Source organism: Phyllopteryx taeniolatus, chromosome 21, assembly GCF_024500385.1.
Source record: "Phyllopteryx taeniolatus isolate TA_2022b chromosome 21, UOR_Ptae_1.2, whole genome shotgun sequence".
Classification (NCBI taxonomy): domain Eukaryota; kingdom Metazoa; phylum Chordata; class Actinopteri; order Syngnathiformes; family Syngnathidae; genus Phyllopteryx; species Phyllopteryx taeniolatus.
The window spans coordinates 7,967,223-7,992,859 of record NC_084522.1 but is presented as its reverse complement, the minus strand read 5'-3'; the positions used below and the strand labels follow the sequence as shown (position 1 = coordinate 7,992,859).

Below are 25,637 nucleotides of genomic sequence, written 5' to 3'. Positions count from 1 at the left end.
ACCTCCGGTCTTCATTTTCAAAATAAAAGTTACTGAACGTGATTTAATTGTCGTGCATTTATTTTCAGCACACGCTCAACTCGTGTTTCTGGCTTGAGCAAAGGTTCACGTGGAACTTGACCCAACGCCAATCACAGGGACTCGAAACCTAGAGTCGCACGTCCTCTAGTGGCGATAATCAATACTGCAAGGCGGGGGAAATAAAGACGATGCAGTGTACAGTGTACCTCCAGTATTTTGTTTTGAATAATTTGTTGTGGATTTGTGTGTTTGAAGTCATCTGTAGATGTACATTACAAAATACAATTTTTAAAAAGTGCATACTAAGATGTAGTGTAGTGATGTAGAGTTCATACTGTTTTTATTCTTTTTTTCCATTTTAAAGGTTGACCAAATTATTTATTTTGTAAATGTTATATATTGATTAAATTTTTTGTATTGAATTAGAAAAAATAAGATGTAGGTGTACCTTGCGACTTTTTTTTTAAAACCAACTTTTAATTTTTAAATTCAATTGCAAATCAAATTATAATAATTATTGCTATTATTGGTTTATTTGAAGGATTAATGCAATAAATACACATACCATTTCTTTTTAAAAATACAAACACACTTTATTAAGATAATGCAGGTGTACCTACAATGAAGTGACCACTGGGCGTATTTCTCAACAATACGGCGCCACGTGGTTCATTTGAAGTGTATTTTTTTTTAACATCAAGTGACGTCTTCCATTGTTGAAGCTATTGTATTTTGCTGCTCAATATGACGGAAAATGCGCAGCACACAGAGAGGAAAAAGCCGGACGCTCCAACATGGACGCCTTCCTGGATTCAGCGTTCGTCATCGCGCGTTTTTTTTTTTTTTTTTTTTTTTTCCTTTTTTTTTTCCAGCGTCCCCCTTTTGCGTGTGCATCATGCACTCACTCGCCCGCCGGACTGCTTTCATAACGGAGCGGAATGGCGCTCTCTTACTACTGACGTCTTTTTAAAGAGGAGATGCGCAGACCGAAAGGGGGCTGCTGATGCGACCACCAGCTCGGCTCCTCTTTGTCTCGCTTCAACATCCGCATCGAGGAGCACCTTTTGGGGGGAGGCAGAAGCAGAAGAAGAAGGAGGAAGGGAGGCAGCGAGAGGGGGCTAACCGAGGATGGAGTTCAAGCATCTGGTGGAGGCGGCCGAGAAGTGGTGCTCGGGGAACCCGTTCGAGCTCATCTTCGCCGAGGAGGACGACGAGAGGCGGCTGGACTTCTACGCGGAGCCCGGCGTCTCCTTCTACGTGCTGTGCCCCGGCGGAACCGACACTTTCGTGAGTGGGCCTGTCCCTCCTCTCTCTATAAACATATACTGTACATACTGCGTGTGCGCGCGCGCGTGTGTGTGGGTTCTAACATAGGCGGGGTCCCCATGGACACGGAGGAAGGAATAGATGATGTCATGTACCCCCACCCCCCCACCCCCTCATATAAAGCACCCCCCTGGTTGGATTATGATGCATTACTAGTCACATTCCGGTCGCTGCAGTGTCATATTATGCAATCATGCAGCAACGCAGACTTGCACCATCATCTCCAAGGTTGATGCCGGGCAGAAAAGGCCGGTCACATAACAGTGGCGGCTGGTGGAGTTAATATATACATCAGTCACATGCTGGGTCAAATCCTGACGTTTGAAAAAGGGAGATACGGGGAAAGCAGAATAAGGCCTCGCTACATGCAGATAGGCGAGCCTTGCTGCTAAAGCAAGTCCTGGACAAAGGTGTATTGACTGCTGATTATTTGCTCAGCGAAACAGGTTTGCGCTCTTTCACATCAAACTTCTCATGATATTCTCTTCTCAAAAGGTGCTGTCTTAAGTGACTTCACTGATTGTTTTTTTTAAAATTCATTTTCCTCCATTTTGCATCCATATCCGACTGTCTCCAACCCCCCTGGCTCGACCCGTCAATCAGCCGAAGCTACTTTATGACAGACGGACGTGACGTCGGCCCCAGGCGGGAGGCCGGTCCTACGTAAATCAACTTTTAACGGCAGTCTATGGGTGACGCTTTTTTGCGCCCCAGGGCGGAACTCTGGCACCAATTATACAACACAGATAAATAAAACAACTTGACTGTTCATTAACTACACAATTTTCATCCTACTCATCTAAAAAAATAAAATCGCTGGCGGAAACCTTGCATCTACAAAACCATCACTTTTCAGCAAAATCACAAAAACGGCATGTTTGTTGACCCATTCACATTGTTTCGTCCAGGAGAGCAAGCCATTTGCAACACTTTAGACTGGTCAGTCATTTGTAAAAAAAATAACATACCAACATGTGGACTGACCAATATTATCGATTTGTGTAAAAATAGGAAATTGTCCAAATTTAGAAATGGGAGTTTTTGGCCCGACATTTTTTCACCTCTGATTCAAGGTAATGTGTCGATGGTGGGGGCGGCGCCCTAGTGCCCTCTATTGGCCGGCCGCCAAAAACACTGGTCAAAAACACTTGCATGTTCACAGATGACCACATATCAGTATCATCATCATCATCATCATCATCATATCAGTGCTGTTGCAGACCTGCCTTCTCTCTGTCGCTCCCCTCCCTCTCAACCCGACCCAGCTTTCATAATGACAGGGGCCAGATGGAGATGACCCATGAGGCCCTCCGCACTTGATAACACACACAATGACACAGCGGTCGACATTATCCAGTAAATACAGACCTCTATGTTGACAGAGAAAGATGCCTTGTGTGGCAACCCAGTGGGTTGTGGTGACAGAGTATAAAAGAGCATCCATCTTACCAGGACACAACATTAGGTACACCCAAATCAAATCCAAATCAAAACCTTTATTTTTTGATTTATTTTTTATAGATTTCAATGTTGTTTCAGGCGGCACGGTGGACGACTGGTTAGAGCGTCAGCCTCACAGTTCTGAGGATCCGGGTTCAATCCCCGGCCCCACCTGTATGGAGTTTGCATGTTCTCCCCGTGCCTGCATGGGTTTTCTCCGGGCACTCCGGTTTCCTCCCACATCCCAAAAACATGCATTGATTGGAGACTCTAAATTGCCCGTAAGTGTGACTGTGAGTGCGAATGGTTGTTTGTTTGTATGTGCCCTGCGATTGGCTGGCAACCAGTTCAGGGTGTACCCTGCCTCCTGCCCGATGACAGCTGGGATAGGCTCCAGCACGCCCGCGACCCTAGTGAGGAGATGCCGCTCAGAAAATGGATGGATGGATGGATGTTGTTTCAAATATGTAGTCCCTCTAATAGAGCTAAATTACTAAGAAACGGCTATAGGATAAGTCACCATGATGTCACAAGTATTAGTAAACAACCCCTTACATGTGATTTGACCAAGGCGGCGCAATTGAGAAAACAGTGTGAATGCATTGAATGATGAAATTAGCCTTCTTCTCTGCCGCCATATTTTGAATTTTTGAAATTTCAGTCAACAAAAAGATGATAAAAATGTTCTTTTTTTCCATTTAAACAGGTAAGCTGATTATAAAATTGACAAATCAATCAAATGGCCTATTCTCTTACACACGCATGATACTCACCATGAAGATGCGTGCAGGTGTACCTAACGTTGTGGTCAGGGAGCTGACTTGCAGTACTGTATGCAAGAAGTGACTACATTACGATGAGATTTTATTATCTCACTGCATCCATCCATCTCTCCCTTAATCGTCTTTTTCTCCTGCTCTAGTTTGCAGTGTAACGCCGCATTCTCATATAACGCAGGCCAATCGCTGCAGGCCCATGCATGCGCGCACGCGCACACACACACACACACACACACACACACACACACTTCAGCTACAATCACTGTCTCTATGGAACTCTTTAGCACCAAGCACTCCCAATCAACCAAACATCCATCCATCCATTTTCTGAGCTAGGGTCGCGGGCGTGCTGGAGCCTATCCCAGCTGTCATCGGGCAGGAGGCGGGGTACACCCTGAACTGGTTGCCAGCCAATCGCAGGGCACATAGAAACTAACAACCATTCGCACTCACAGTCATGCCTACGGGCAATTTAGAGTCTCCAATTCATGCATGTTTTTGGGATGTGGGAGGAAACCGGAGTGCCCGGAGAAAACCCACGCAGGCACGGGGAGAACATGCAAACTCCACACAGGCGGGGCCGGGGATTGAACCCGGGTCCTCAGAACTGTGAGGCTGACGCTCTAACCAGTCGGCCACCGTGCCGCGCCAGAGATGTATAGTGACGAGCAAAACAATTAAATGCTCTTCCACTAGATGTCAGAAGGTACAATTAACGTGTATCCGTGTGTCACCATTCATACAACAGAATAACTTTGTGTTCAACTAAACAGGTCCAGATTCCACACTTCGTAAGTAAATGTGGGAGTAAATTGAGGACACATCATTATTTTAGTATGTACCTTCTGCACCTTTTTTTGTTTGGTGGTGTATTGTTAGAATTTTCTCATGTAAAATATGTGCCTTGGTTTAATAAAGGTTAGGAAACAGCGCACTAGAGGACGCTGCAACACAAAGCGCACTCCCATTCAAATAAGTCATATGATACCACATCTAACCTTGTAGATGTTTCACTTCTCAATAGTGAGTCAAATTGAGGCTTTCGCTGCCTTGCTCAAGCACGGTTTGCACAAGGGATCAGCATCAACCCACCGTGACATTAACATTGTTGGCCATCTCTTCGCATTACTCCCACACCAGGGTGTATTTGACACAAGGTGGAGATGCTGATTAAAAACAAACACTTTGGGTGACCTTTAACATAATAAACAATGTGATAACATATTCAAATCAGCTCCCTTTGTTGTTTTATTCAATCACCACCTTCCAGCTATTTAGACATTTTTGCGCATGCGTTCTGGGATGAGAGACATATCCAGTGAAGTTTTTGTTGATGGGTAAAACTGGTGTCGGGGGCAAAATTTTCCTAACTTTGCAGGACGCTGAGTGATTTTCGGGGAGCTTGGTGAGTTTTCCAAAAACATTTATCTAAAATAATAATAAATCCACAGTGATTGCGCTTTTTTTTTTTTTTTTTGGAAAGGCCTAATATTTGATACAGCTATTGTAATGGTCTTGATTGACACCAACAAAACAAAAAGTACAGTATATATACTGAAATAATGATGATCTCATCACAATTTGCTCACAAATTTAATTAGTGGGAAATCTGCGCCTGTTTAGTTGAACACAATTATTATGTTGTGTAAATGGGAACAGGTGGTTTCACAGTTGGTTGGTTAAATAATTAAGAGATTTTAATTGTTCTACCTGTCAGTATACGTTGCTGGCATAGATAGATGAACAAAGATAAATTATTTTTAGTCCATAAACAATCATTTTTGGACCAACTGTTTTGACCAATCTTGTAAATCTGTAACCCTACGGCCTTTGGACTCCAGTTAAACAACACTAAAAAGCAAGTAGAGCCAATGGTGTTCTCCCTAATAAGTGCATAAATTAGTTTTCACTTTCTGCGCTGTAATGAGGAAGTGGACTTGATGACGTATTACCGTAATCAAAACACACTTTTATTGGCCATAGACATGCAAATGCTTCAGGACAAAGAGCTCTCTCGGCAGCTTGGGAAGTCAGCCAACACAGTTTGATTACGGACCTTGGAAAAAGTGTGGAGATATTTCAATTTCCTAATAGCACCTCCTAATCCCTTGTGGTCAAATTGCTTTAAAACAGTGATCAGTCTATTCATTTAGGGCACAGGTGTCAAACTCAACGCCAGATCCGGCCCGCCACTGGATTTTATGTGGCCCGCGAAGGCAAATCATGTGTGTCAACTTTCATGATTCTTCTTCAAATCTGCACCGAAATTTCAAATAGTCATATATCATAAATGATAATGTTGAGGCGGCACGTTGGACGACTGGTTAGAGCGTCTGCCTCACAGACGGTCCACTGAGGACAGGGGTTCAATCCCCAGCCCCGCCTGTGTGGAGTTTGCATGTTCTCCCCGTGCCTGCATGGGTTTTCTCCGGGCACTCCGCTTTCCGCTAAATTGCCCGTCGGTGTGAATGTGAGTGCGGATGGGTGTTTGTTTGTATGTGCCCTGCGATTGGCTGGCAACCAGTTCAGGGTGTACCGCGCCTCCTGCCCGAAGATAGCTGGTATAGGCTCCAGCACTCCTGCAACCCCTGTGACGATAAGCGGCTCAGAAAATGGATGGATAGATGGGTAATGTTGAGATACTGCAAGCATTTATGTGTTACCAAACATGAACAATAGTTGAAAAACCCATTACCCTTGATTTCTGATTCCAAAACGAGTTCATAAATTTCGTGTGTAAATATGATGAGGCGATTAAAGATTTTTATGGTTTCACAGTCATAACGGCCCGCTGAGGGAAACCGTAACTACAATATGGCCCGCGACAAAAATGAGTTTGATTTAGGGTGACAGAATCGGTCATTTTACTAGGGCCCTCTTAGAATCGCTGGTTTATTGCCTTTTGGGGCGCTTCAGCATGCCTGAAAACTACATTTTTGCAAGCATGTGTATCCTGGTGAACATGTGAAAATCTTAGGGGTCATGAACACGACCCCCGCTCCCCCCAAAAAAAAAAATTCAATCATGTAGCGCCCTCTGGAAAGTAAAAACAAAATTATTCCTTGACACAAGTTGCACCAATTGACACAAACCTCCATGGAAATGCCATGGCAGTTATTTTTACTGCACTGATTCACTGATGTTAGTTGATTAAAAAGTTGTTCAGTGCTTCACTTCAGATTACTTACTGAGGGATGGTCCATCACCCTGCATCTCTTCTAAAAAGGGAGACTTCACGAGAGGGTGCAAGGTCATACATCCACATCACCAAACCATTTCATGCAGATTTTATTTTTTTTTTGCACTGCCACCGCCTAGCAATGTTGGCCATGTGTGACCACACATAATGCACATGCCAGAAACTGCCACTGGAGGAACTCAAGGATTTACCACAATAGGCCCCAGTGAGTGATGCTAAATTGCTAAGCATTTTTTTTTTAAACCTAGGCCATCTATTGCACTGCATCAAAGCTTGAGGTTCATATGGGGGATTCACCATTTTTTGCTCAGTTTTCCCATTCCGATGATAATTATCTTATTTGTGCTCAGTCCACACCGTATTGCTCACCCCTTTATCTGGTCTAATTGCTCTGTTCCACTTTCCTTCGGTTGCGCTGGCCAAGACCCAGGAAAATGCGTAGGCCGCAAACTGGAGCCAGATAGCTGACTTCGCCTCCTGAATATATATATTTTTAATGTTTACAATGAATTTGGTGTTTGTACAGCATGTGTGGAGCGAGAGCGAGGACTGCCTACCATTCTTACAGCTGGCTCAGGATTACATCTCGTCCTGTGGCAAGAAGACCCTGCTGGAGGTGCTGCAGAAGGTCTTCACGTCCTTCAGGCCTGTAAGATAAACAATGTTGCTTTTTAACACACACTCCCACATACACAGTGACCTCTGAATGCTGTGTTGGCGTCTCTCTCAACACTGGAATAGATAAACAACCCTGAATTACTCATAGACCTGCTCAGTTTTGAGTTAAATGTTTTGAATGTGTATCCTCTGGCTTGAAAGGTGAGAGACACAACAACTATGACAACTAACTTCATCAGTCACTGTAAAACCCACAAAAACAGGTAAGCTCACCGATAGCTGGTCAAACATTAATGACGCTTCATGCCGTTTATGCGTTTCATTGAGAAGACAATAAAGTAATAGACAATTGATTTTCAAAGTGTGGTACGCAAGAGAATTACTGCATAAGTACAGTTGAATTGCATTTAACTTTTAAGTTCAATACATTTGGATTTAACCTTTCAGATCTGTTTTTAAACATTCATTTACGTGCAATCCATTTTAATCGAATCATTATTGAAAGGGGGAGTTTGCAGTTATAAAACTGCTAGCAAGATTTGAATTTAGCCTCACTTCACTAATGCCTCCACCCTGACTTGCATTCGACGTGCGCTGTAAACAAGCCCACGTTAGCCACGGCTGCGATGTTATTCGTTACGGAGTGTTACTGTAACACTAAATGTTATCGGTTTGAAGTTTTATCTTTTGGGAATGTACAGAAAAAAAGGTGATAAATTTACTTGCTGAACAGAAAAAAATATTTTGCACCAGCTCTGAATTCTCTGTGCTGCCTTTGGCCCCTCTACCTCTGAAAGGCTGTTCATCCTTATTTTGTCTCCGGATGTGTCCAATACTGCTTTTTAACTATTGTTGCCAACCGGAGGTGGACATTCTATCATAGTCTTAGAAAACCTCCTCATGCCCAACGTAACGGGTAACAGAATACCAGCACAAAGTCATGGGGAATGATTGACACCCCGTCAGTCATGCCTTCTGTTTCTGATTGGTTGTTTTTACTCGGGTTTATTAAAAAAAAAAAAAAAAAAGATGGAGACAGAATTTCAAAGATAATTCTCCTCATGTACTACTTTCAGGTCATGCTGAAACTCCCCTTTAAGCCTTTAAGTACAGTTTTTTTTTTTCAATTTTCCTAGCCTGTGCATAATTTTGCAGTGGCTTACCATGCTAATAAAGATACTTTGTGGGAATAAAACCTGTTTCTTTTTTTTGATGAATACTTAAGACCGACTACGCTGCTGTAATATTGTAATCTTGGTTGTACTTGGAGAGCTAAGTATTTATTTAGATGTTAAGAAGATTGAGAATCACTGCAATAGACTAAATGAAGACTACAAATACAGTGCAAAGTGGCTAATGTGTGAATATGTTGTAACCGACCGAGCAAGACTGTATGACTTGATTTATAATCACTTGATCAAAGTAATCACTTGACTTGCTTGACATTTCGTCAGGACTCGACTTGACTTTTGCCACGGTAACTTGAGAATTGAACATACTGTATGTGACTTACTCCTACCTCTTTACTCAACTTATTAAACAGGCTGCAAAGCATTGAGTATTGGGGCTATACTGACGCACGCACAAGAGTGTTCAAACTCAATGTTTTCCGTCTCCTCCCGCTAGCTGCTGGGGCTCCCTGACATAGAAGACGAGACGTTTGAGCATTACCACGCCGACGTGGAGGGCGAGCCGGGGCCTGACCACCAGCAGATGGGGGTCAGCCAGCAGTGACAAGCACCCCCCCCCCCCCCCCACCCACCCCACACACACCAGAGAGGAGGGAGGAAGCTGGCCAGGGGTCCTGGGGGCCTCACTACTGATACACACACACACACACACACACACACACACAGGGCCAACTTACTAAGAAAATGCACCACCATGTTCTTGAATGTTGCTTTGCTTTCTAAATGCGCCCCCCCCCCCACCCCCACCCCATGCACAGAAACATAACAGGGCTATGGGACCTACGCCACCGCGCAAGTTTCATAATCTTTCACTGTTTTTGGTTAACGTTCCACGGCATGGCATCGGTTACGGCAACACGCACTACTTGTACTTCCCGGGAGACGAATGTGACCGTTAACCCACTTTCTACGCTCACCCGGTGACAACATGCAAACACCAGGGAGGAGAACGGATGGGTGAAAAAAATACGAGATGAGGCGAGGCAGATTTTTCCATTTGTGGTATTAGGCGAATCTCAAGTGTTTTGACTGTGATCGCAAAAAAGCATTTTACGCATTTCCTTATCACGAGGGGCATGGAGAATAACTCGTATTACATCACCGTACGTGGACATTTTTTTTTTCCATCATTTTGCTATCTTGTGACTGTCACAACAAAAGGCCCAGTGCTGCAGAGTTCGCTCTTCCTGGTTCGAGTGTCACATGACACCCTCGTTTATCTTCTCTATCTCTTAAATGTGGTCTTCCTAGTTGTTGCCTTGCCTCTCCCAGCACAAGCCGTTCACATACGTTTCTCTTAGGCGTACTTTAATGAAATGCATACCCAAATGGCAGCGTACACTCATTATAGGGGTAGTATGTACATATTTGGTCCTGGAAAAGGTACAACGTTACCTACAACAATCACAGGTACAGTACATAAGCATATACACTGTATTGTACGTAGAGGCACAGAAAGGGACTCCGGTTGTACACCTCTTTTTTTACAACAGTGTAAATCTGATTTCTGTTGCTATTTGGCGCTTGGAGCCACGCTGCCACCCACCACCGCCTTCACCACAGAGATGGTTCATCTTTAGCCTGTGTTTGTGTCATTCTAGGCCTCTTCCAATGTTCCTCATGCAGTGTATCTTTATTGCGTTTGTCCCCGAGACGCACGTGCAAGCGTGTATGTGTGTGTGCAATTGTTCCAATAAAGGGTGTGAACCCACTTTTTGGTTGTTGTGTCTATTTCAGAGGGGTTGATTTTCTTTCGCTTTGCAAAATCGCTTAATTTTTCAAGTTTGTAGAAATGACTTTCTCGAGCACCAGGAAAATGTCCACACACACCAGGGGCACCAATCAGACAGAAATGACAAAAAAAAGGAATTTGACAAGGGGGTCAATGTTGATCCATTTCGTTGTGCTGTTCTTTTTACTGTGGCAAAACTGCTAATTTTTCAGGTTGTTTAAAAAAAAAATAAAAAAATGCATGCCCCTCCTGTGTGGAGTTTGCATGTTCTCCCCGTGCCTGCGTGGGTTTTCTCCGGACACTCCGGTTTCCTCCCACATCCCAAAAACATGCATTAATTGGAGACTCTAAATTGCCCGTAGGCATGACTGTGAGTGCAAATGGTTGTTTGTTTCTATGTGCACTGCGATTGGCTGGCAACCAGTTCAGGGTGAACCCCGCCTCCTGCCCGAAGACAGCTGCGATAGGCTCCAGCACGCCCGCGACCCTAGTGAGGAGAAGCGGCTCAGAAAATGGGTGGATGGATGGATGTCCTCGAGCGCCGGGAAACCTTCAACACACAAAAACATGGTCCTGGCACGATCCAGAAATGCCAACAGTGACAATTTTCAGGGGGTCGAATTTTTGTTGTCGCAAAATTGCCAGTTTTTCAAGTTGGTAAAAACACACACTTTTGGGTCCTCAGGTGCTGGGAAAGCTACACACACACATGGGCGCACACACCCACACAGGCGCACACACACACACACATTGTCTTCCGTTTCGTCAGGGTCACAGTCGTTGCAAGATTGTTTTTTTTTCTTTCCTTTTACGCCCTTGAGCATCAGAAATCCTTTCTCACGCACACACACACCAGGCGCCATGGCCCGAACCGGAAATGGAAAAATAATGTATAATAAATCAAGAAATTATTTTGTGGGTTGATTTTTAATCCATTTGGTCAGGACCGCAGCTATCACTAAATTGCCACTTTTTCCGAATGTGTTTTGATTTGTTTTATCTTTTTTTTTAATTGCCCAGTCAGGCAGCACAGTGAATGAGTTGTTACCGCATCTGCCTCACAGTCAACAGGTTCTAGGTCTGATTCTAGTATGCATGTTCTTCTCGTGCTTGCGTGGCTACTCCGCCTTCATCCCACATTCCAAAAACATGAACGTTAGATTTATTTAAGACTCCAAATTGCCCAAAGAGTTGAAGGTGAGTCTGTTGGGTTTAAGTCTGGAGATTGACTTGTGGTGATGCAGTTATTGCAACAAAGGATTCGCAAATTAATATAAATATATTGTCCATAAGTCTAAATGTGAAAATGAATGGGTGTATATCTGCATGTGCCCTGCGATTGACTGGCAACAAGTCCTGAGCCAACAACAGGCCGCTGGACTCACTGAGTGTGACGTCATGAGCGACCTGACGCAAGCGCTCGACTGGTAAATCAGGTACGGGTCGGAAACGAGGGACTATGAATGTGGCCTTCAAAATAAAAACAAATTGCGGTTTAAGTAACCGAGTACACTGTTTTATATATAGAAAATTGAAGCATATTGCTTATAAATCATAAATGTAACATAAAAAGGATAAATCTTAACTCGAACGGTTATTTGAGAGAGGGGAGTCGCTCATTACCTTTTACTTTGAAGGCAACAAACTCTCCTCTTGACAGACGCTTCCGGTGGGAGGAGGATGGCAATCCCTGCTTTTATTTTTCTCCCCAGAAGATCCACAGTCGAGAACAAAAGCAAACTTTAACTACGCTGGACGCCTGTCAACTCTTGATCATACGTTTGCACGTCGGAGGAGGATCGACGGATGGCTTCCAGCTGAAGAGATTCTATCATTTATTCCACCTTTGTTTTATTTCGGGGGTTAACGAACGAAGGGCTCTGTCAAACTAACCCCTCAAAAAAAAACAAAAAAAACCCAACAACAACAACAAACAAAAACGGTCGTTTGGGAAATTAAAGTTGCGTGTGAGCCAGTCCGCACTTTTACGCACGACAATGGAACTTTAAGATGTTGTCTCGACGCTACAATGTCGCTTTGACTTGCGTCTCCTTTGTTGCTGTCACGTCGTCAGGACGGTAAGCATGTGTTAAGCCGCACTCAAGAGCTTGACGAGCTTCGCCCCTGATCACAAAAACAATAGGGGAAAAAACAAACAAACAAACAAAAAAAACAGCATGGGGGCCAAACAAAGCAATTCCGCGTACGACGGCAGAACCCGGGCATATTCCAGCTCCGATCTGCCGTCCGGGAACTCCGGCGGAGGGGAAAGGTTCGCTGGTTTCAGGTACACCAATGGACCCGAGGGGCCCCGGATCAGGTACACGGGCGGGGGCCCCACTAGCTCCGGCCTCAGCATACCGGCAGGGGGCAGGCCGGGCTCTCACGCTCTCAATCAAAGTCTGGACGGCACAGATGGTGACGACGAAGGCCAGCTGACCCCCGAGGGCCACAGGCTGCTAATAGGGTCCCTACCGGCTCATCTGTCCCCCCGCCTGCTGACAGGTAAGCTCAAGATCAGGTTGCTCGAGGTCAAAGTTAATTCATGTGCATTATGACAAGTTAGGGGTCACATTTTTTTCATGTCTGGCAGCACTGCGCAAGTAAATGCGAATATATTGTCCATAGGTGTGAACGTGATTGTGAACGGTTGTTTGTCTACATGTGCTTGGTGACCATTTCAGGGTGTACTGCGCTGCAAAAGCTCACCCGTGACCCAAAATGGAGAGGCGCAATAGAAAATAAATAGATGAGCATTTATTTGTTGTGGGTCTGAACGCATCGGCCTCACAGTTCTGGGAGTGAATCCAAGCTCGGGCGTTCCTGTGGGTTTTCTACATGTATTCAAAAGAAACGTACATTGCATTCATTTAAAACAAAACATGCTTTTTAGATTAAAAATTGTCCATATGTGTAAATGTGAGAGTGAATGTTGTTTGTCTAGATGTGCCCTGTTATTGGCTGGGCGACCAGTCCCAGGTGTCCCCTGCATATCTGCCCAAAGTCAGCTGGGGTAGGCACCATATCCCTAATGAGGACAAGCAAGATTGCAAAATTGCAATTTTTTTTCAAGTTAAAAAAAAATAAAAAATAAAAATAAAAATAAAACACACACTAAGGTCCTTTAGTGCCTGCAAACCTTCTACACACACAACAGCAGCCCTGGCCCGACCCAGAAATGGAAAATAAACTTTTCGAGGCGGGTGATCAAAATTTGTTATAATTTGAGTTTTTGTTTTATTTTTTTTAAATAGAAGTTGAAGGCTTTATTTGTTTTTAGAACAGCAGACCAGATGGAATGCCTCACGGGGCCGCACATAGCCCATGTGCTGCATGTTTCCCACCACCGCCTGCTATTGGCCTATCCATTGTTCCCCTCTGAAGAACACGCCACCTCCAGCGTGGCCTAACTTTACCATGCGTGTGTCCTAACAAAGTGAATGTGAGCTTAGCAAATGCGTATTTTAACGCAGGTTTACTTGCTTTACTTGTATTTTTCCACTGGGGCGTATGGCACTTACAGTATAACAGCCGTCGCCATGTGACTGCAGCCACAGGTGGCTGTTTTGCTTTAAGAGTCTTCCTTCTTCCCTCCCCTCCCCACTCTTTAACAGTCTTGCAAAACCGGCCTGTTTTTCACGGCGAGCGCGAGAGGGAAGAGTGCATAATGTAGGTCAGCAGATAAGAGCTGCCTGCTGGTTACACATTTGCACGCGCCGCACACACACAAACATACACTTCCTGGTGGGGTGTGTCCTAAATGAGACAAAACTGAATGTAATCAAAACTGTCATTATCTCACCTGCCCCCATATCATATAACTGAAACAAAGCTTTTATAGTGTTTCCATGTCATTTCCTTATTCTGACTTCTCCTTATTCTCCCCCCCCCCCCCCCTCCCCGTGGTGGTGATTTCCCTCACCAGGAAGTCCAATCACTAATGACCAGCAGGTCTTCTGTCACGTCCTCTTCCTCTTTCCTGGCCTTCCCTGTGGACACATGGTGCACTTATGATGCAATGGAGGCCATTTCATCATACTCCAGCTAGTGGACGCTTGCCCGGTTAATCTGGCTGAGAAGCTGCTCCAAATCCACGTATATGGGCTTCAAATTATGACTTGATTAAACACTAAACCATTCAGTCACATGGAGTGTTTTTCCAGAAGAATGTGTTGTGAGGTACATTATGACCTTGCACAACTGAAATGAACAAAATGGCTACAGATAATCGAGTCAAAAAGTGCACGGTTTACACAGCATACTAAACTAGTCACACAGTTTCCAGAAGTATGTGTTGAGTCGTGTACCTGCCACATCTGGGTCCTCTTCATCTTCCTCTCTTTGTGTTCGTCTCCTCCCCAGGTTTCCACTGTCCCGTGTGTTCCAAGTTCATGGCGTCGGATGATATAGAGAAACATCTGCTCATGTGTTTCAGCAAATCGCGGCTCACCTACAACAGTAAGATTGACACCATTATGCTTTTATGACTACATGTCACCTGCTGGTGCATGAAGTGAAATCCCGTTTATCACGGGGTCCTTGTGCAAGACCCACTCACGATGGATGAAAATCTGCGATGTAAACACATTATACTTATGTAAATGCAAAAGTTTACTGTAAAAGTGGCATGTAAAACAAAAGAGAATTAAACATTGTATATTAAAACACCAAAATGTCAACCAAGCCATATCATTTTGTCTACCAGATGTCTGCTAGCTGAATGCTAACATCTAATAGATCTATCCTCACTTATTTGCAGAAAACCACCGCTTATTAGTTTTTTTCTTTATAAAGATTTTTTGTTTCAGGGCAATTATAAGGAGCGTCAATTAATGGCAGATTTTCGCTATTGGCAATCGGGCTTGGTCCATGGCCCACGCGTATCGCTGGGTTGCACTGTGCTGTGTTACACTGACGGAGCCTCCGCTTTCTTTTCACTCTTAATTACGTTGCATCTCTTCCAGTAGAACTAAGTGCTGCTGCCCAGTTTGTTGTGGCACAACGGGGTACGGCGCTGAAGGCACCCAACTCTAAATTCAGAATCACCCGTGGACTGTAAAAACCCATTTAACAACAAAAAAAAACACTCTTAACACTCATCATTTGCACTGTGATATAGTGCAAATGATGAACCCCCATATCTTGGGAGTTTGCTGTTTTAACACCGTACCTGCTTACAGGCTTTATGATGTACTGTAAGTATGTAGAAATAAACGGACCTTAAGTGAATATTGCACATAGTGTACTTGTATTCAACTACTTTCTATGGTAGTGTCTTAGGGCGTACTCATGCTAGGCAATGCACAGTTTTCATACAGTTCCTGTAATGTGATCACTCCATGCCAGTCATTAATGATAACAGCCACGTTGTATAATATAAGTAGATACATCTGCAACCCCAATTCCAATGAAGTTGGGACGTTGTGTTAAACATAAATAAAAACAGAATACAATGATTTGCAAATCACGATCAACCTATATTTAATTGAATACACTAGAAAGAGAAGATATTTAATGTTCAAACTGATAAACTATTGTTTTTAGCAAATAATCATTAACTTAGAATTTTATGGCTGCATCACGTTCCAAAAAAGCTGGGACAGGGTCATGTTTACCACTGTGTTACATCACCTTTTCTTTTAACAACATTCAATGAACGTTTGGGAACTGAGGACACTAATTGTTGAAGCTTTGTAGGGGGAATTCTTTCCCATGCTTGCTTGATGTACAGCTTCAGCTGTTCAACAGTCCGGGGTCTCCGTTGTCGTATTTTACGCTTCATAATGTGCCACACATTTTCAATGGGAGACAGGTCTGGACTGCAGGCAGGCCAGTCTAGTACCCGCACTCTTTTACTACGAAGCCATGCTGTTGTATCACGTGCAGAATGTGGTTTGGCATTCTCTTGCTGGAATAAGCAGGGGTGTCCATGAAGACGTTGCTTGGATGGCAGCATATGTTTCTCCAAAACCTGTATAATACCTTTCAGCATTAATGGTGCCTTCACAGATGTGTAAGTTACCCATGCCATTGGCACTAATACAGCCCCACACCATCACAGATGCTGGCTTTTGAACTTTGCGTCCATAACAATCTGGATGGTTCTTTTCCTCTTTGGCCCGGAGGACAAGACGTCCACAATTTCCAAAAACAATTTGAAATGTGGACTAATCGGACCACAGAACACTTTTCCACTTTGCATCAGTCCATCTTAGATGAGCTCGGCCCAGAGAAGCCGGCGACGTTTCTGGGTGTTGTTGATAAATGGCTTTTACTTTGCATAGTAGAGTTTCAAGTTGTAGTGTATTCAATTAAATATAGGTTGAACATGATTTGCAAATCATTGTATTGTGTTTTTATTTATGTTTAACACAACTTCCCAACTTCATTGGAATTGGGGTTGTACTAGAAATACACAGTCATATGCATACAGGCATTGTATGCATGCGCCAACATCGTAAGTAAATTACTTGAAATACACGGGCACGTGTGCCTATAATTAATGGGATCGCTCCACTTGACAGTTATTCATGATAACTCCTGTGTGCAATTGAAATTAACAAAACAACTTGAAATCAGAGTTAAGAAAGTCCAACGCCAGTTCAGTCTACTGGCACATGATCACACGCATCATATAATTATGTGATTGCTCCTCCGCCACTTGTTCATGACCATCACTGTGCATAATGGAAATCAACAATGCATCATCCATCCACTTTATCCCTCTCTTAATCCATGCAGATACTATTATCTCTATGCAAGGTTAGATTTTCTATACATGCATGACATTGCTACCAGTCAGCCACGTTACACCCAAGCCCGGTATTGACACGTGGGCCTGTCGCCGCTAAAAATATAGCAAAGGACGCTACATGCTTCAATTAATGATTTTTTTTCTCTATAGGATGCTTCTATGGAAATTCTATTACAGTTTACAAATATGCAAGTTCCAGTAACTCATCTGACATTTGATACTAAGATTGTGTATTTTTTTTTTTTCCATTTCAGAGGACATCCTGTCCAGAGATTCTGGGGAATGTGCCATCTGCTTAGAGGAGCTGGAGCAAGGCGACACCATTGCCAGACTCCCCTGCCTCTGTATCTACCATAAAGGGTAATTTACTCACACAATTGCCTCAACTCGAAGCTTGAACTCCCTTAACAGGTTTCTATTAGGGTGAGGTCTGGAGACTGAGTAGGCCACCTTAATGTGTTTTTTCTTGAGCCACTCCTAGGTTTATATATAAACAAATTTGTATATTTTGGGTCATTGTCATGCTGGAAGATCCATCTAAGACTCATCTTCAGTGTTCTTGATGAGGAAAGGCAGTTTTCATCCAGTATTTGACAGTACAGGGCTCTGTGAAGTCGCCTTGACCCCCAAACATAACATTTCCACCACCATGCTTTACTGTGGGGATGGTCTTCTCTGGGCCATACTCAAGATTTGTTCATCCTCCAAGCACAGCAGGTCCAATTGATGCCAAGAAGCTCTGGTTTCATCTAACCACTTTCTTCAAGCCTCTGCGGAATAATTTAGATGTTCACTGGCAAACTTAAGACAGGCCTGAACATGTGCCTTCAATCCATTACATTATCAACTATTTTCTTGGTGACTGAGGTCCTGATTGTCTTCAGATTAAGGGTAGCGATATGGCATAAAATTCATATCACGGTATAAATTTAATCCCCTCACCGTAATGGTGGTTTATCGTGATTTATATGTAAGTGCAAATATTATAATGCAAGTCTTTCTGAATAGGTTGTATAACTCCTTAGCAAAGCTAAATTGATAAAAAATACAAATAAAAAAACAACTTAAAAAAAAATAATTTCGAACATGTATTGTGCAGACCAAACTCAAATTTAAAACTTGGCACTCTATGTTGCAAACAAACAAATAACATTCCTGATATTCTAAATATTTCATATATTAATATACTTTTGGCCTTATAGGCTCCTCCTCCTGGCTGACGTATGCAGTAATGTACAGATTCATTTCCAATTTTTGAATGTGTTACTGTGTAGTAGCTCTTGCATTATTTTATCTCCAGGCCCTTGTTAATTAACCTGCTAATTTGCTGTTCATAGTTGATTACGCTGTAACACGGTTCCAGCCAGACTGTGCAACGTAAGCACTAGTGTTTTGCTACTATTTCACATTATCTTAGCAGTTATCCTGGCTTCTCTGTCGTCTTCTCTGTTCTTGCTCGATGTGTTGCATGTTCAGTTAGTTACTCCTCATCCTCCTTTAATAATAATGATACTTGTCAGGAGTGTAGCTTATTCGCCGGTATAGAGGTGAGGATTAGTGATTTAGAAGAAAGGAGCCACAGCTTGTGGCCAGTACGCCGCAAATTAGTTTAGCACCTAGCATCCCTTCGGTAGGTGCCGAGCAGCCAGAAAAGCAGGGAGGATGGGGGAATGTTTGATAGAGACGTACATACGTCAGACGTGCTTGAAACCATTTTCATATTGTGGCAGACACGAACCCGACAAGCGGCATCGCGATTGATTGGTAAAGTCAGATTCTATATACAGTAGGCCATATTTATGCCGTCTACCGCATAAACAACAGCGCAACCCTACTTCAGATCATTAAATAGTTTCTGATTACTTTGAGGCTGCTCCCTTACCTTTGTCATAATCATCCTCACTCCATGAGGCAAGATATCGTGTGGAGCTCCAGACTAAGGGCCGTCAATGACCATCGTCTTCCACGTTACGATAGTGTCCGTGGTTGTTCCGTTCTCACCGTCCCTTTTGCTGCTGATTTTGTAACTCATTCCAGCCGTAGACATCATTTGACAGCTCTTTAGTCTTGCTCAGCGTGGACTACATATGGACTTCAGAAATGGAAGATGTGAAATACATTCCAAAATAATGATTCAAATAATTCAAATTATGATTCCATCCAGCCATTTTCTATAGCTCTTGTACTCATTAGGGTCGTCGGTGAGCTAGATCTTATCCCAGCCGACATTTGGTGAGAGGCTGGGTACTGGTGGCCAGCCAATCGCAGGGCACATAGACAAGCAACCGTTCAGTCACATTCACACCTATGGACAATTTAGAGTCATCACGTTTTCAGATTGTTGGAAGAAATCAGTTTACCCGGAGAAAACCCATGCAAGCACAGGGAGAACATCCTGCACTGAGATTCGAACTACAAACCCCAGAACTGTGAGGCAGAGGTGCTAACCTGTAGTGCGCAGTGCTGACAAATACTTCCCCCATATGACCGTCAATTTAGAGTTCAGTCAGTCATTTCAAAAATATCCTTCTCTACTACTATTTAAATTTGGACCGACTTGTTTTCCAATAGCTGTAAGCGATGGCACATATTAAAAGAAAACTATTATTTCCCTTGGAAAGCAAACATTGAGTCAGTGCTTAAGAAAACATTCACATTCCAAACCGCTAATCCTGTGTTTTGTTTGTGTCAAACTTGACACATTTAACAGGAATAAAAATACCCTTAATATATATATATTTTTTAAACCCTGAAATTTGATTACTTTTAGTCAAGTGACACAATATGCATAAAAAGTAAAATATTTTAAAATGGGATTCTTTTGTACAGGTGCTACAAACCAAGTACACAAAGACTGTTCTGGGTCAAATTTGACCCATGTCTTCTAAATTGGATTTGTCTTTGTAAATTAGATTTACCAGTGTGTGTTAAATCAAGGAAAACGTTGGTAATTGTAGGAATCCAAAAACTGCACGTGCCATGTATGTATTGTTTTAATGGGCCAGTGGTAACAGTTTAAGAGGGAGCTTGAAACGATCCTGACAACTGTTTGTGTTACCATCACATTTGCAGTATGTACATGCTAAACATGTACCTGCAAATCCAAATACACTTTCCCTTTTCTCTGAAACATTAACTAAATATGAAGCATCCATTTATCAATGTGGGACAGGTTAAAAATAGTTCATATTTCATATAGACAATTATTGTGAGGATATTCTTGTACTGGAACATACTATATGTGTATGGATAATAAACATGAGTAAATATAAAGTGAAATGTGTCATCTTTAATTCAAACTTCCACATAATTCTTCTTTTTTTGTTTCCAGGTGTATAGACGAGTGGTTTGAGGTGAATCGCTCGTGTCCGGAACACCCCTCCAACTAGCAACGAGTACAGCGAATCATTCTACTGTGCCCGACCTTATTTTTAACACTGTACGTTCCAGTGTTGTAATTATGTTTAAGTGCTCATCAGGGATTGTAAAACATGATTGTGTAGCGGATTATTCGTGTGGCCTCGCAGGAGAGACATTGATGGATTTTATTTTATTTTTGTTCTGTGTGTTGTGGAATGTGCGAGGGAAACTACTGGCGGAGTCCGCTTGCGTCTCCAAAGTGAATGTTCATCGGGCCCTCTGCTGGCTGGAGCCTTTCCCTAAAAACTGGGATCCGGTGGAAGGAACTCTGTTGGGATGGAAGACTAATGTGACATTTCAATAGAAATTTTTCTGGTTGTTATCATTGCCTGTTCTGTCCCGGCTGTAATGTGAAAAAACAAAACAAAAAAAACAAAAAAAACAGCCATACAGAATACAAGATGCCTATATCAGCTTTAAGGGATGATTAGCGTTGATGGCAGTAGTCTATTATTTTCCAATATTAAAACAAATGTGTCATAGACCAAATAGTCTTAACATGAAAAAGGTAATCGCTCAGCTGCTCTGAACCACATCCATGCAATTGTGTAGCATGTAGAGAGTGGACTTGACGATAGGCTCGGACATATCTTTTAATGGTGATTCGTACGCTCTTTGAAAAGGAGTGTCATAATATGCTGCTATGTCATAGACTGGAAAGTTTCCTATAACCTTTGGCTCTTTGTTCAGTGTCATTTCTATTTGTACTGTAATGAATTGCACAAGAAAATAAATGTTTTGTCATTGTGTCTCTTTACAGCATAGGATGTGGATTTCAAGCAATAAAACCCTGAATGTGCTATCAAGTAAAACAAGAAAAAAAAAGCTTAAAAAAGACATATATATACAAAGTATATAAAGTATTGCGCCACAATAATAAGGTTCATATTTTGGTCTGGGTGTCTGGGGACCTCATTGAATGTATCACCACTCAGTGTCATAAATATTGTCTGACCAAACCAAAGAGGAAATTGGAATTTTTTATCCTCCCTATTTGGCAGCGCAAAACACCATGCCATCACATTCAACAAGTCATTGACACCAAATGCATCAAATTTGTGAGGTAAAGCCCACCACAAAGGTTTTTAAGGACACTCAGTTTGGCACCACTTATGGAGCTATGAAGTTACTCGCTATTGTTTTTGTTGTATCATTTCGAAATGTGAATACATTATTACAGTTTCACGCCTGTTATCCCTATGCTCTTGTTTTCTGTGTCCACATCGTTGAATCAAAACGACTGACGTCACCGTCGTGCGTTTCCGTCGCGTGTCGATGATGTCACAACCCAACAGCACCGTTCTCGTCAAAAGGCTAGTCTGGAATAGTAGTAAACACGCTTCATTTAGCTTCTTTAAACCACTCGTTTCGCCGAATAACATATTTTGCCAATATACTTAGGTAGGTGTCTAACTTTGAAAGTATTTTAAACAGTCGGTTGATAAGCTTTTTGTGTTTTAAACCAGTATTTCTAAAGGTAGTCCCGAGCGCTTATTAGCAATTGGGCTAACATCGCCACAATAACCTCGCTTTCCTTCACATCATTGTTAATTTTAAAACGAACGCAAAATAAAATTATAAATATGTAGAATCCAAACAATATTGTTGTCGATTTCAGGAGCGGGGGTTCGACGGCGACTTTTGAAAATGTCGTACATGCTACCGCATCTCCACAATGGCTGGCAGGTCGACCAAGCCATTCTGTCCGAAGAGGACCGAGTGCTCGTCATCCGCTTCGGACACGACTGGGACCCAACGTGTATGAAAATGGACGAGGTTCTGTACAGCATCGCCGAAAAGGTTCGTGGAGACTTTTAGTAAAACTCTTGTGTTGCCTTAGCATCGGCTCGTGCGACATAGGTAAATAAAACATGTTCAATAGCACCGAACAGGACGATTGTAGATTTTAAAGGGGCTATATTATGGACAATTGACTTTTGAAGTGCTTGTATTTTCAGTTGTGTACCGTCAGTGTAGTGCCGCAATATGCCACGTCCTACTGGACGAGATGCGGTGTAATTAGGGTAAGAAGAAAAGGCAGAGAAGGCCCCAGCCAAAGCTCCAGGCATAGTCATTGTGCCCACAGAGCAGAGACAATAATATTATATGCATGTGAGTTTTGTTTTATGCTCTGTTTGTATGCCTTGCTGCTCCATGTGTGTTAAAATAGCAGTACAAAGGTTTATAATTACTGTATGCGCTGTTTTCCAGTTAAACCTCCACTGGTAGGGACAAATTAACAGCTTGAAGCCAGCACGCTTCGCTTTGGCCCTTATTTGGAGGACTGTGCAAGCAATAGTAAGAACAGTCGTGGAGGATATCTTTAAAAAGCGTGTTTACATGTCTGGGATGGATAAAACTACTTTTATAGTGTGTATTTTTACCAATTGTGGGTGAGTCAGGAATGTATTCCCCGCTTTACAATCTCTTTTCCACCTACAAACTAGGTTCTGCTTCAGAAAGTAGATGCTGCTCAACTACTCGCAACTCCCTAGTTCCACCCCCGGTCTCTATGGTAACAGTTAGTCAGTTGCTCGAGACAGGTCTGCCCCCTAAAAACAAGCTAATTTCAGCAATTCTAGAAGTAGAGTGTGTCACAGAGAACTGTTAGGGGGGGGGGGGGGGGGGGCGGAAAGCTGATTTTTTTTCTCCACTAACCACTAATCCACTTTACTGCTCTGCTAGGTGAAAAACTTTGCCGTCATCTACCTGGTGGACATTACAGAAGTGCCCGACTTCAACAAGATGTATGAGTTGTACGACCCCTGCACTGTCATGTTCTTTTTCAGGTAAAGCACCTAATCATTTGATGTTATTTCAATAAATGTATTAAAACTCCTCCCTGTCTCAAAATTACTGTCAACATTTTTCCCCCCCCAGAAACAAGCACATCATGATTGATTTGGGCACTGGCAACAATAACAAGATCAACTGGACAATGGAGGACAAGCAGGAGATGATAGACATTGTCGAGACTGTATACCGAGGAGCAAGAAAAGGACGAGGTCTGGTGGTGTCGCCCAAGGATTACTCCACAAAATACAGATATTGATTTCATTTTATTGACATTTTGGTAATTTTTTTTTACTCACTTGGTTGGTATTTTTAAACTTCTGTTTTGTTTTGTTTCATCAAGTTTTTCCATTTAGTTCCACTCGAAGGACTTGTTTCTTGGTGCTCAACAATCATCAAGGAATCATTTGTCAAAATAAAGTCAGATATCAATGGGAAAATGTTTTGTTTTGTGCTGTCTTTTTATAATTATGCGTTAATTACGCATAAGCATTCAAATTATTTTAATACTCAGAAGTTAGCTTTTTACTTTTGACTTGTTACTCACGTTCGTTGTCATTGAAAATCAGTGCAATGTTGCAAATATTCCACGAGATGGCGCCAAAGTGGTGACCTGTTGCCCGTGCTTTCGCTATTGCATCGTCATTAAAAAAACTGATTTCTTGATAACCAAGAGTTCTACATCATTACAAAAAAAAGCGTGATATTTTCTTTTGCGGTCAATTTAATTTTATGATCATTCTTTGTCATTTTCAACTGTTATTTTTATTTACATTTGTTTTACACCATATAGGTTCTGGCAGTACCAGCGCCACCATTTATTAATAAATATATATTTTCAATAAGTGACATTGATGTGGGGGACCCCACTCTCCCAAAAGACATTTTCCCCCACTATGCACCCCTGTATACCATATATAAGCCTTAAATATCCATCTAGCCATCCGCTTTCTGTAAGGTCATGCCCATTAGGGTCAGAGGTGAGCTGGATTCTATCCTAGCTGACTTTTGGGCCCGAGGCGGGGTACACCCCGGACTGGTCACCAGCATAGATTGACATTGACATTTTTTTCCCCCGGAAATTAACTCCATCGCTGCATCCCTATTTACACCCCCTGCGGGCCCCTCTTGTCCTTTCCACCTAAATTAGCCTACAAAGGTTTGGCATGCATTTGTCTATGACTGCAGCCTCCCCCCATGTACACTGTATACTACTGGGCCCATTGGGCATCATCATGCATTGTTTCGGTGGCACATCTAGTGGCCATCTAGTGAAAGAGCATTTAATTATTCTGCCTGTCATCGTATGTCGCTGGCATAAATAGATGAACGAAGCTACAATATTTGTAGGAACTAAATACATTTTCGGCCAATTTCCCATGGCACATCTAATTATGTCTCATGACTCCAGAGTCCAAATGCTAAAACCATGGTAATCCGTGATCTGTTTTCTACTGATAGCGGATCGCAACCAAGAGGGGTGTTGTAAAACTGTGAGGAGGGGCACCCAAGGGGGGAGACATGTTGCCATGCCTCTATAGTTGAATACTAAACCAAACATAGGGCGGAGGGGAGACAGGGTAGTTGCCAAAACACCCCCCCACCCCCCAAGCATCCTTCTATCAGCAGTGACACATAATAATGCCTTTTATTTCCTCTTATTTTTAATACATGAGATTGTATGCATAAACTGGAATGACTTCTTGATTGCCAAACCTTTGTTACCTACAGGTGGAGCATGGCATCAAAGTTTAATGATAATTTTGAGGATTTGCCATGAAAATGGGTGTGCAACTAATAATGTATTACCAACATTTTTTCTGGGATATAGTCTACCAACGATCCAAAGAGGCAACTTCACTCCTCCTTCAACATAGCCAACTAATCACCACCATCTCTCTCACGTTATATAATTGCAGGCACACACCAGGGAACAATATCGAGCCCCATATGTTGTCCCTCATACTTTCAAAGGAAGCTGATTGGGAGACACAGCGGAGGGATGACGAGAGATGAATCCAAATCTAAGATTGTGGGGGGCTCTCGGTGGCTTTGTGTTGCCTAAAGGTCGGAAGAGATTAAAAAGATGTTTCGAAGAGATAAAATGCTGAAGCAAACATCATTCTTTCCATTCTCAGTGACACATTTAGCAGTCGGCTTAACACGCCTCTCGTCTGCCTTTCACTCCACTCGGGGTACTGTGACTAAACGGATTTGAGTCTCTCTTTTCAAAGGGGTGTCATTCTCCCAATCTGCACCACCGTGAGATGTCTATTTCCGTGGTGGGAAGTAACCAAGTACAAATACTTTGATACTCTACTTGAGTAGGTTTTTTAGGTATCTGCTTAACTTGAGTATATGTTTT

General features: G+C 42.7%; 3 protein-coding genes across 4 annotated transcripts; all 3 read left to right on the top strand.

Moving 5' to 3' along the window:
• Positions 1–902: 902 nt before the first annotated feature.
• On the top strand, positions 903–10,284 carry mturn (maturin, neural progenitor differentiation regulator homolog (Xenopus)). The gene is made up of 3 exons (XM_061759816.1): positions 903–1,308; positions 7,292–7,414; positions 9,010–10,284. The coding sequence occupies exons 1-3, from the start codon at positions 1,150–1,152 to the stop codon at positions 9,115–9,117; spliced, it is 390 nt and encodes a 129-aa protein (XP_061615800.1). The 5' UTR covers positions 903–1,149; the 3' UTR covers positions 9,118–10,284.
• A 1,695-nt stretch (positions 10,285–11,979) lies between these two features.
• LOC133470891 (E3 ubiquitin-protein ligase ZNRF2-like) lies at positions 11,980–21,236 on the top strand. The gene is made up of 4 exons (XM_061759813.1): positions 11,980–12,810; positions 14,668–14,763; positions 17,314–17,419; positions 20,391–21,236. Exons 1-4 carry the CDS (start codon positions 12,483–12,485, stop codon positions 20,446–20,448), a joined length of 588 nt encoding a protein of 195 aa, XP_061615797.1. The 5' UTR covers positions 11,980–12,482; the 3' UTR covers positions 20,449–21,236.
• Positions 21,237–21,693: 457 nt separating this feature from the next.
• On the top strand, positions 21,694–23,712 carry txnl4a (thioredoxin-like 4A). 2 transcript variants are annotated; one of them, XM_061759815.1, is made up of 4 exons: positions 21,694–21,792; positions 22,098–22,279; positions 23,165–23,268; positions 23,360–23,712. In XM_061759815.1, the coding sequence occupies exons 2-4, from the start codon at positions 22,127–22,129 to the stop codon at positions 23,529–23,531; spliced, it is 429 nt and encodes a 142-aa protein (XP_061615799.1). In that variant the 5' UTR covers positions 21,694–21,792; positions 22,098–22,126; the 3' UTR covers positions 23,532–23,712. The 2 variants fall into 2 exon arrangements, with proteins under 2 accessions (XP_061615799.1, XP_061615798.1); XM_061759814.1 differs by having other exon boundaries at positions 21,723–21,880.
• Positions 23,713–25,637: the final 1,925 nt, after the last annotated feature.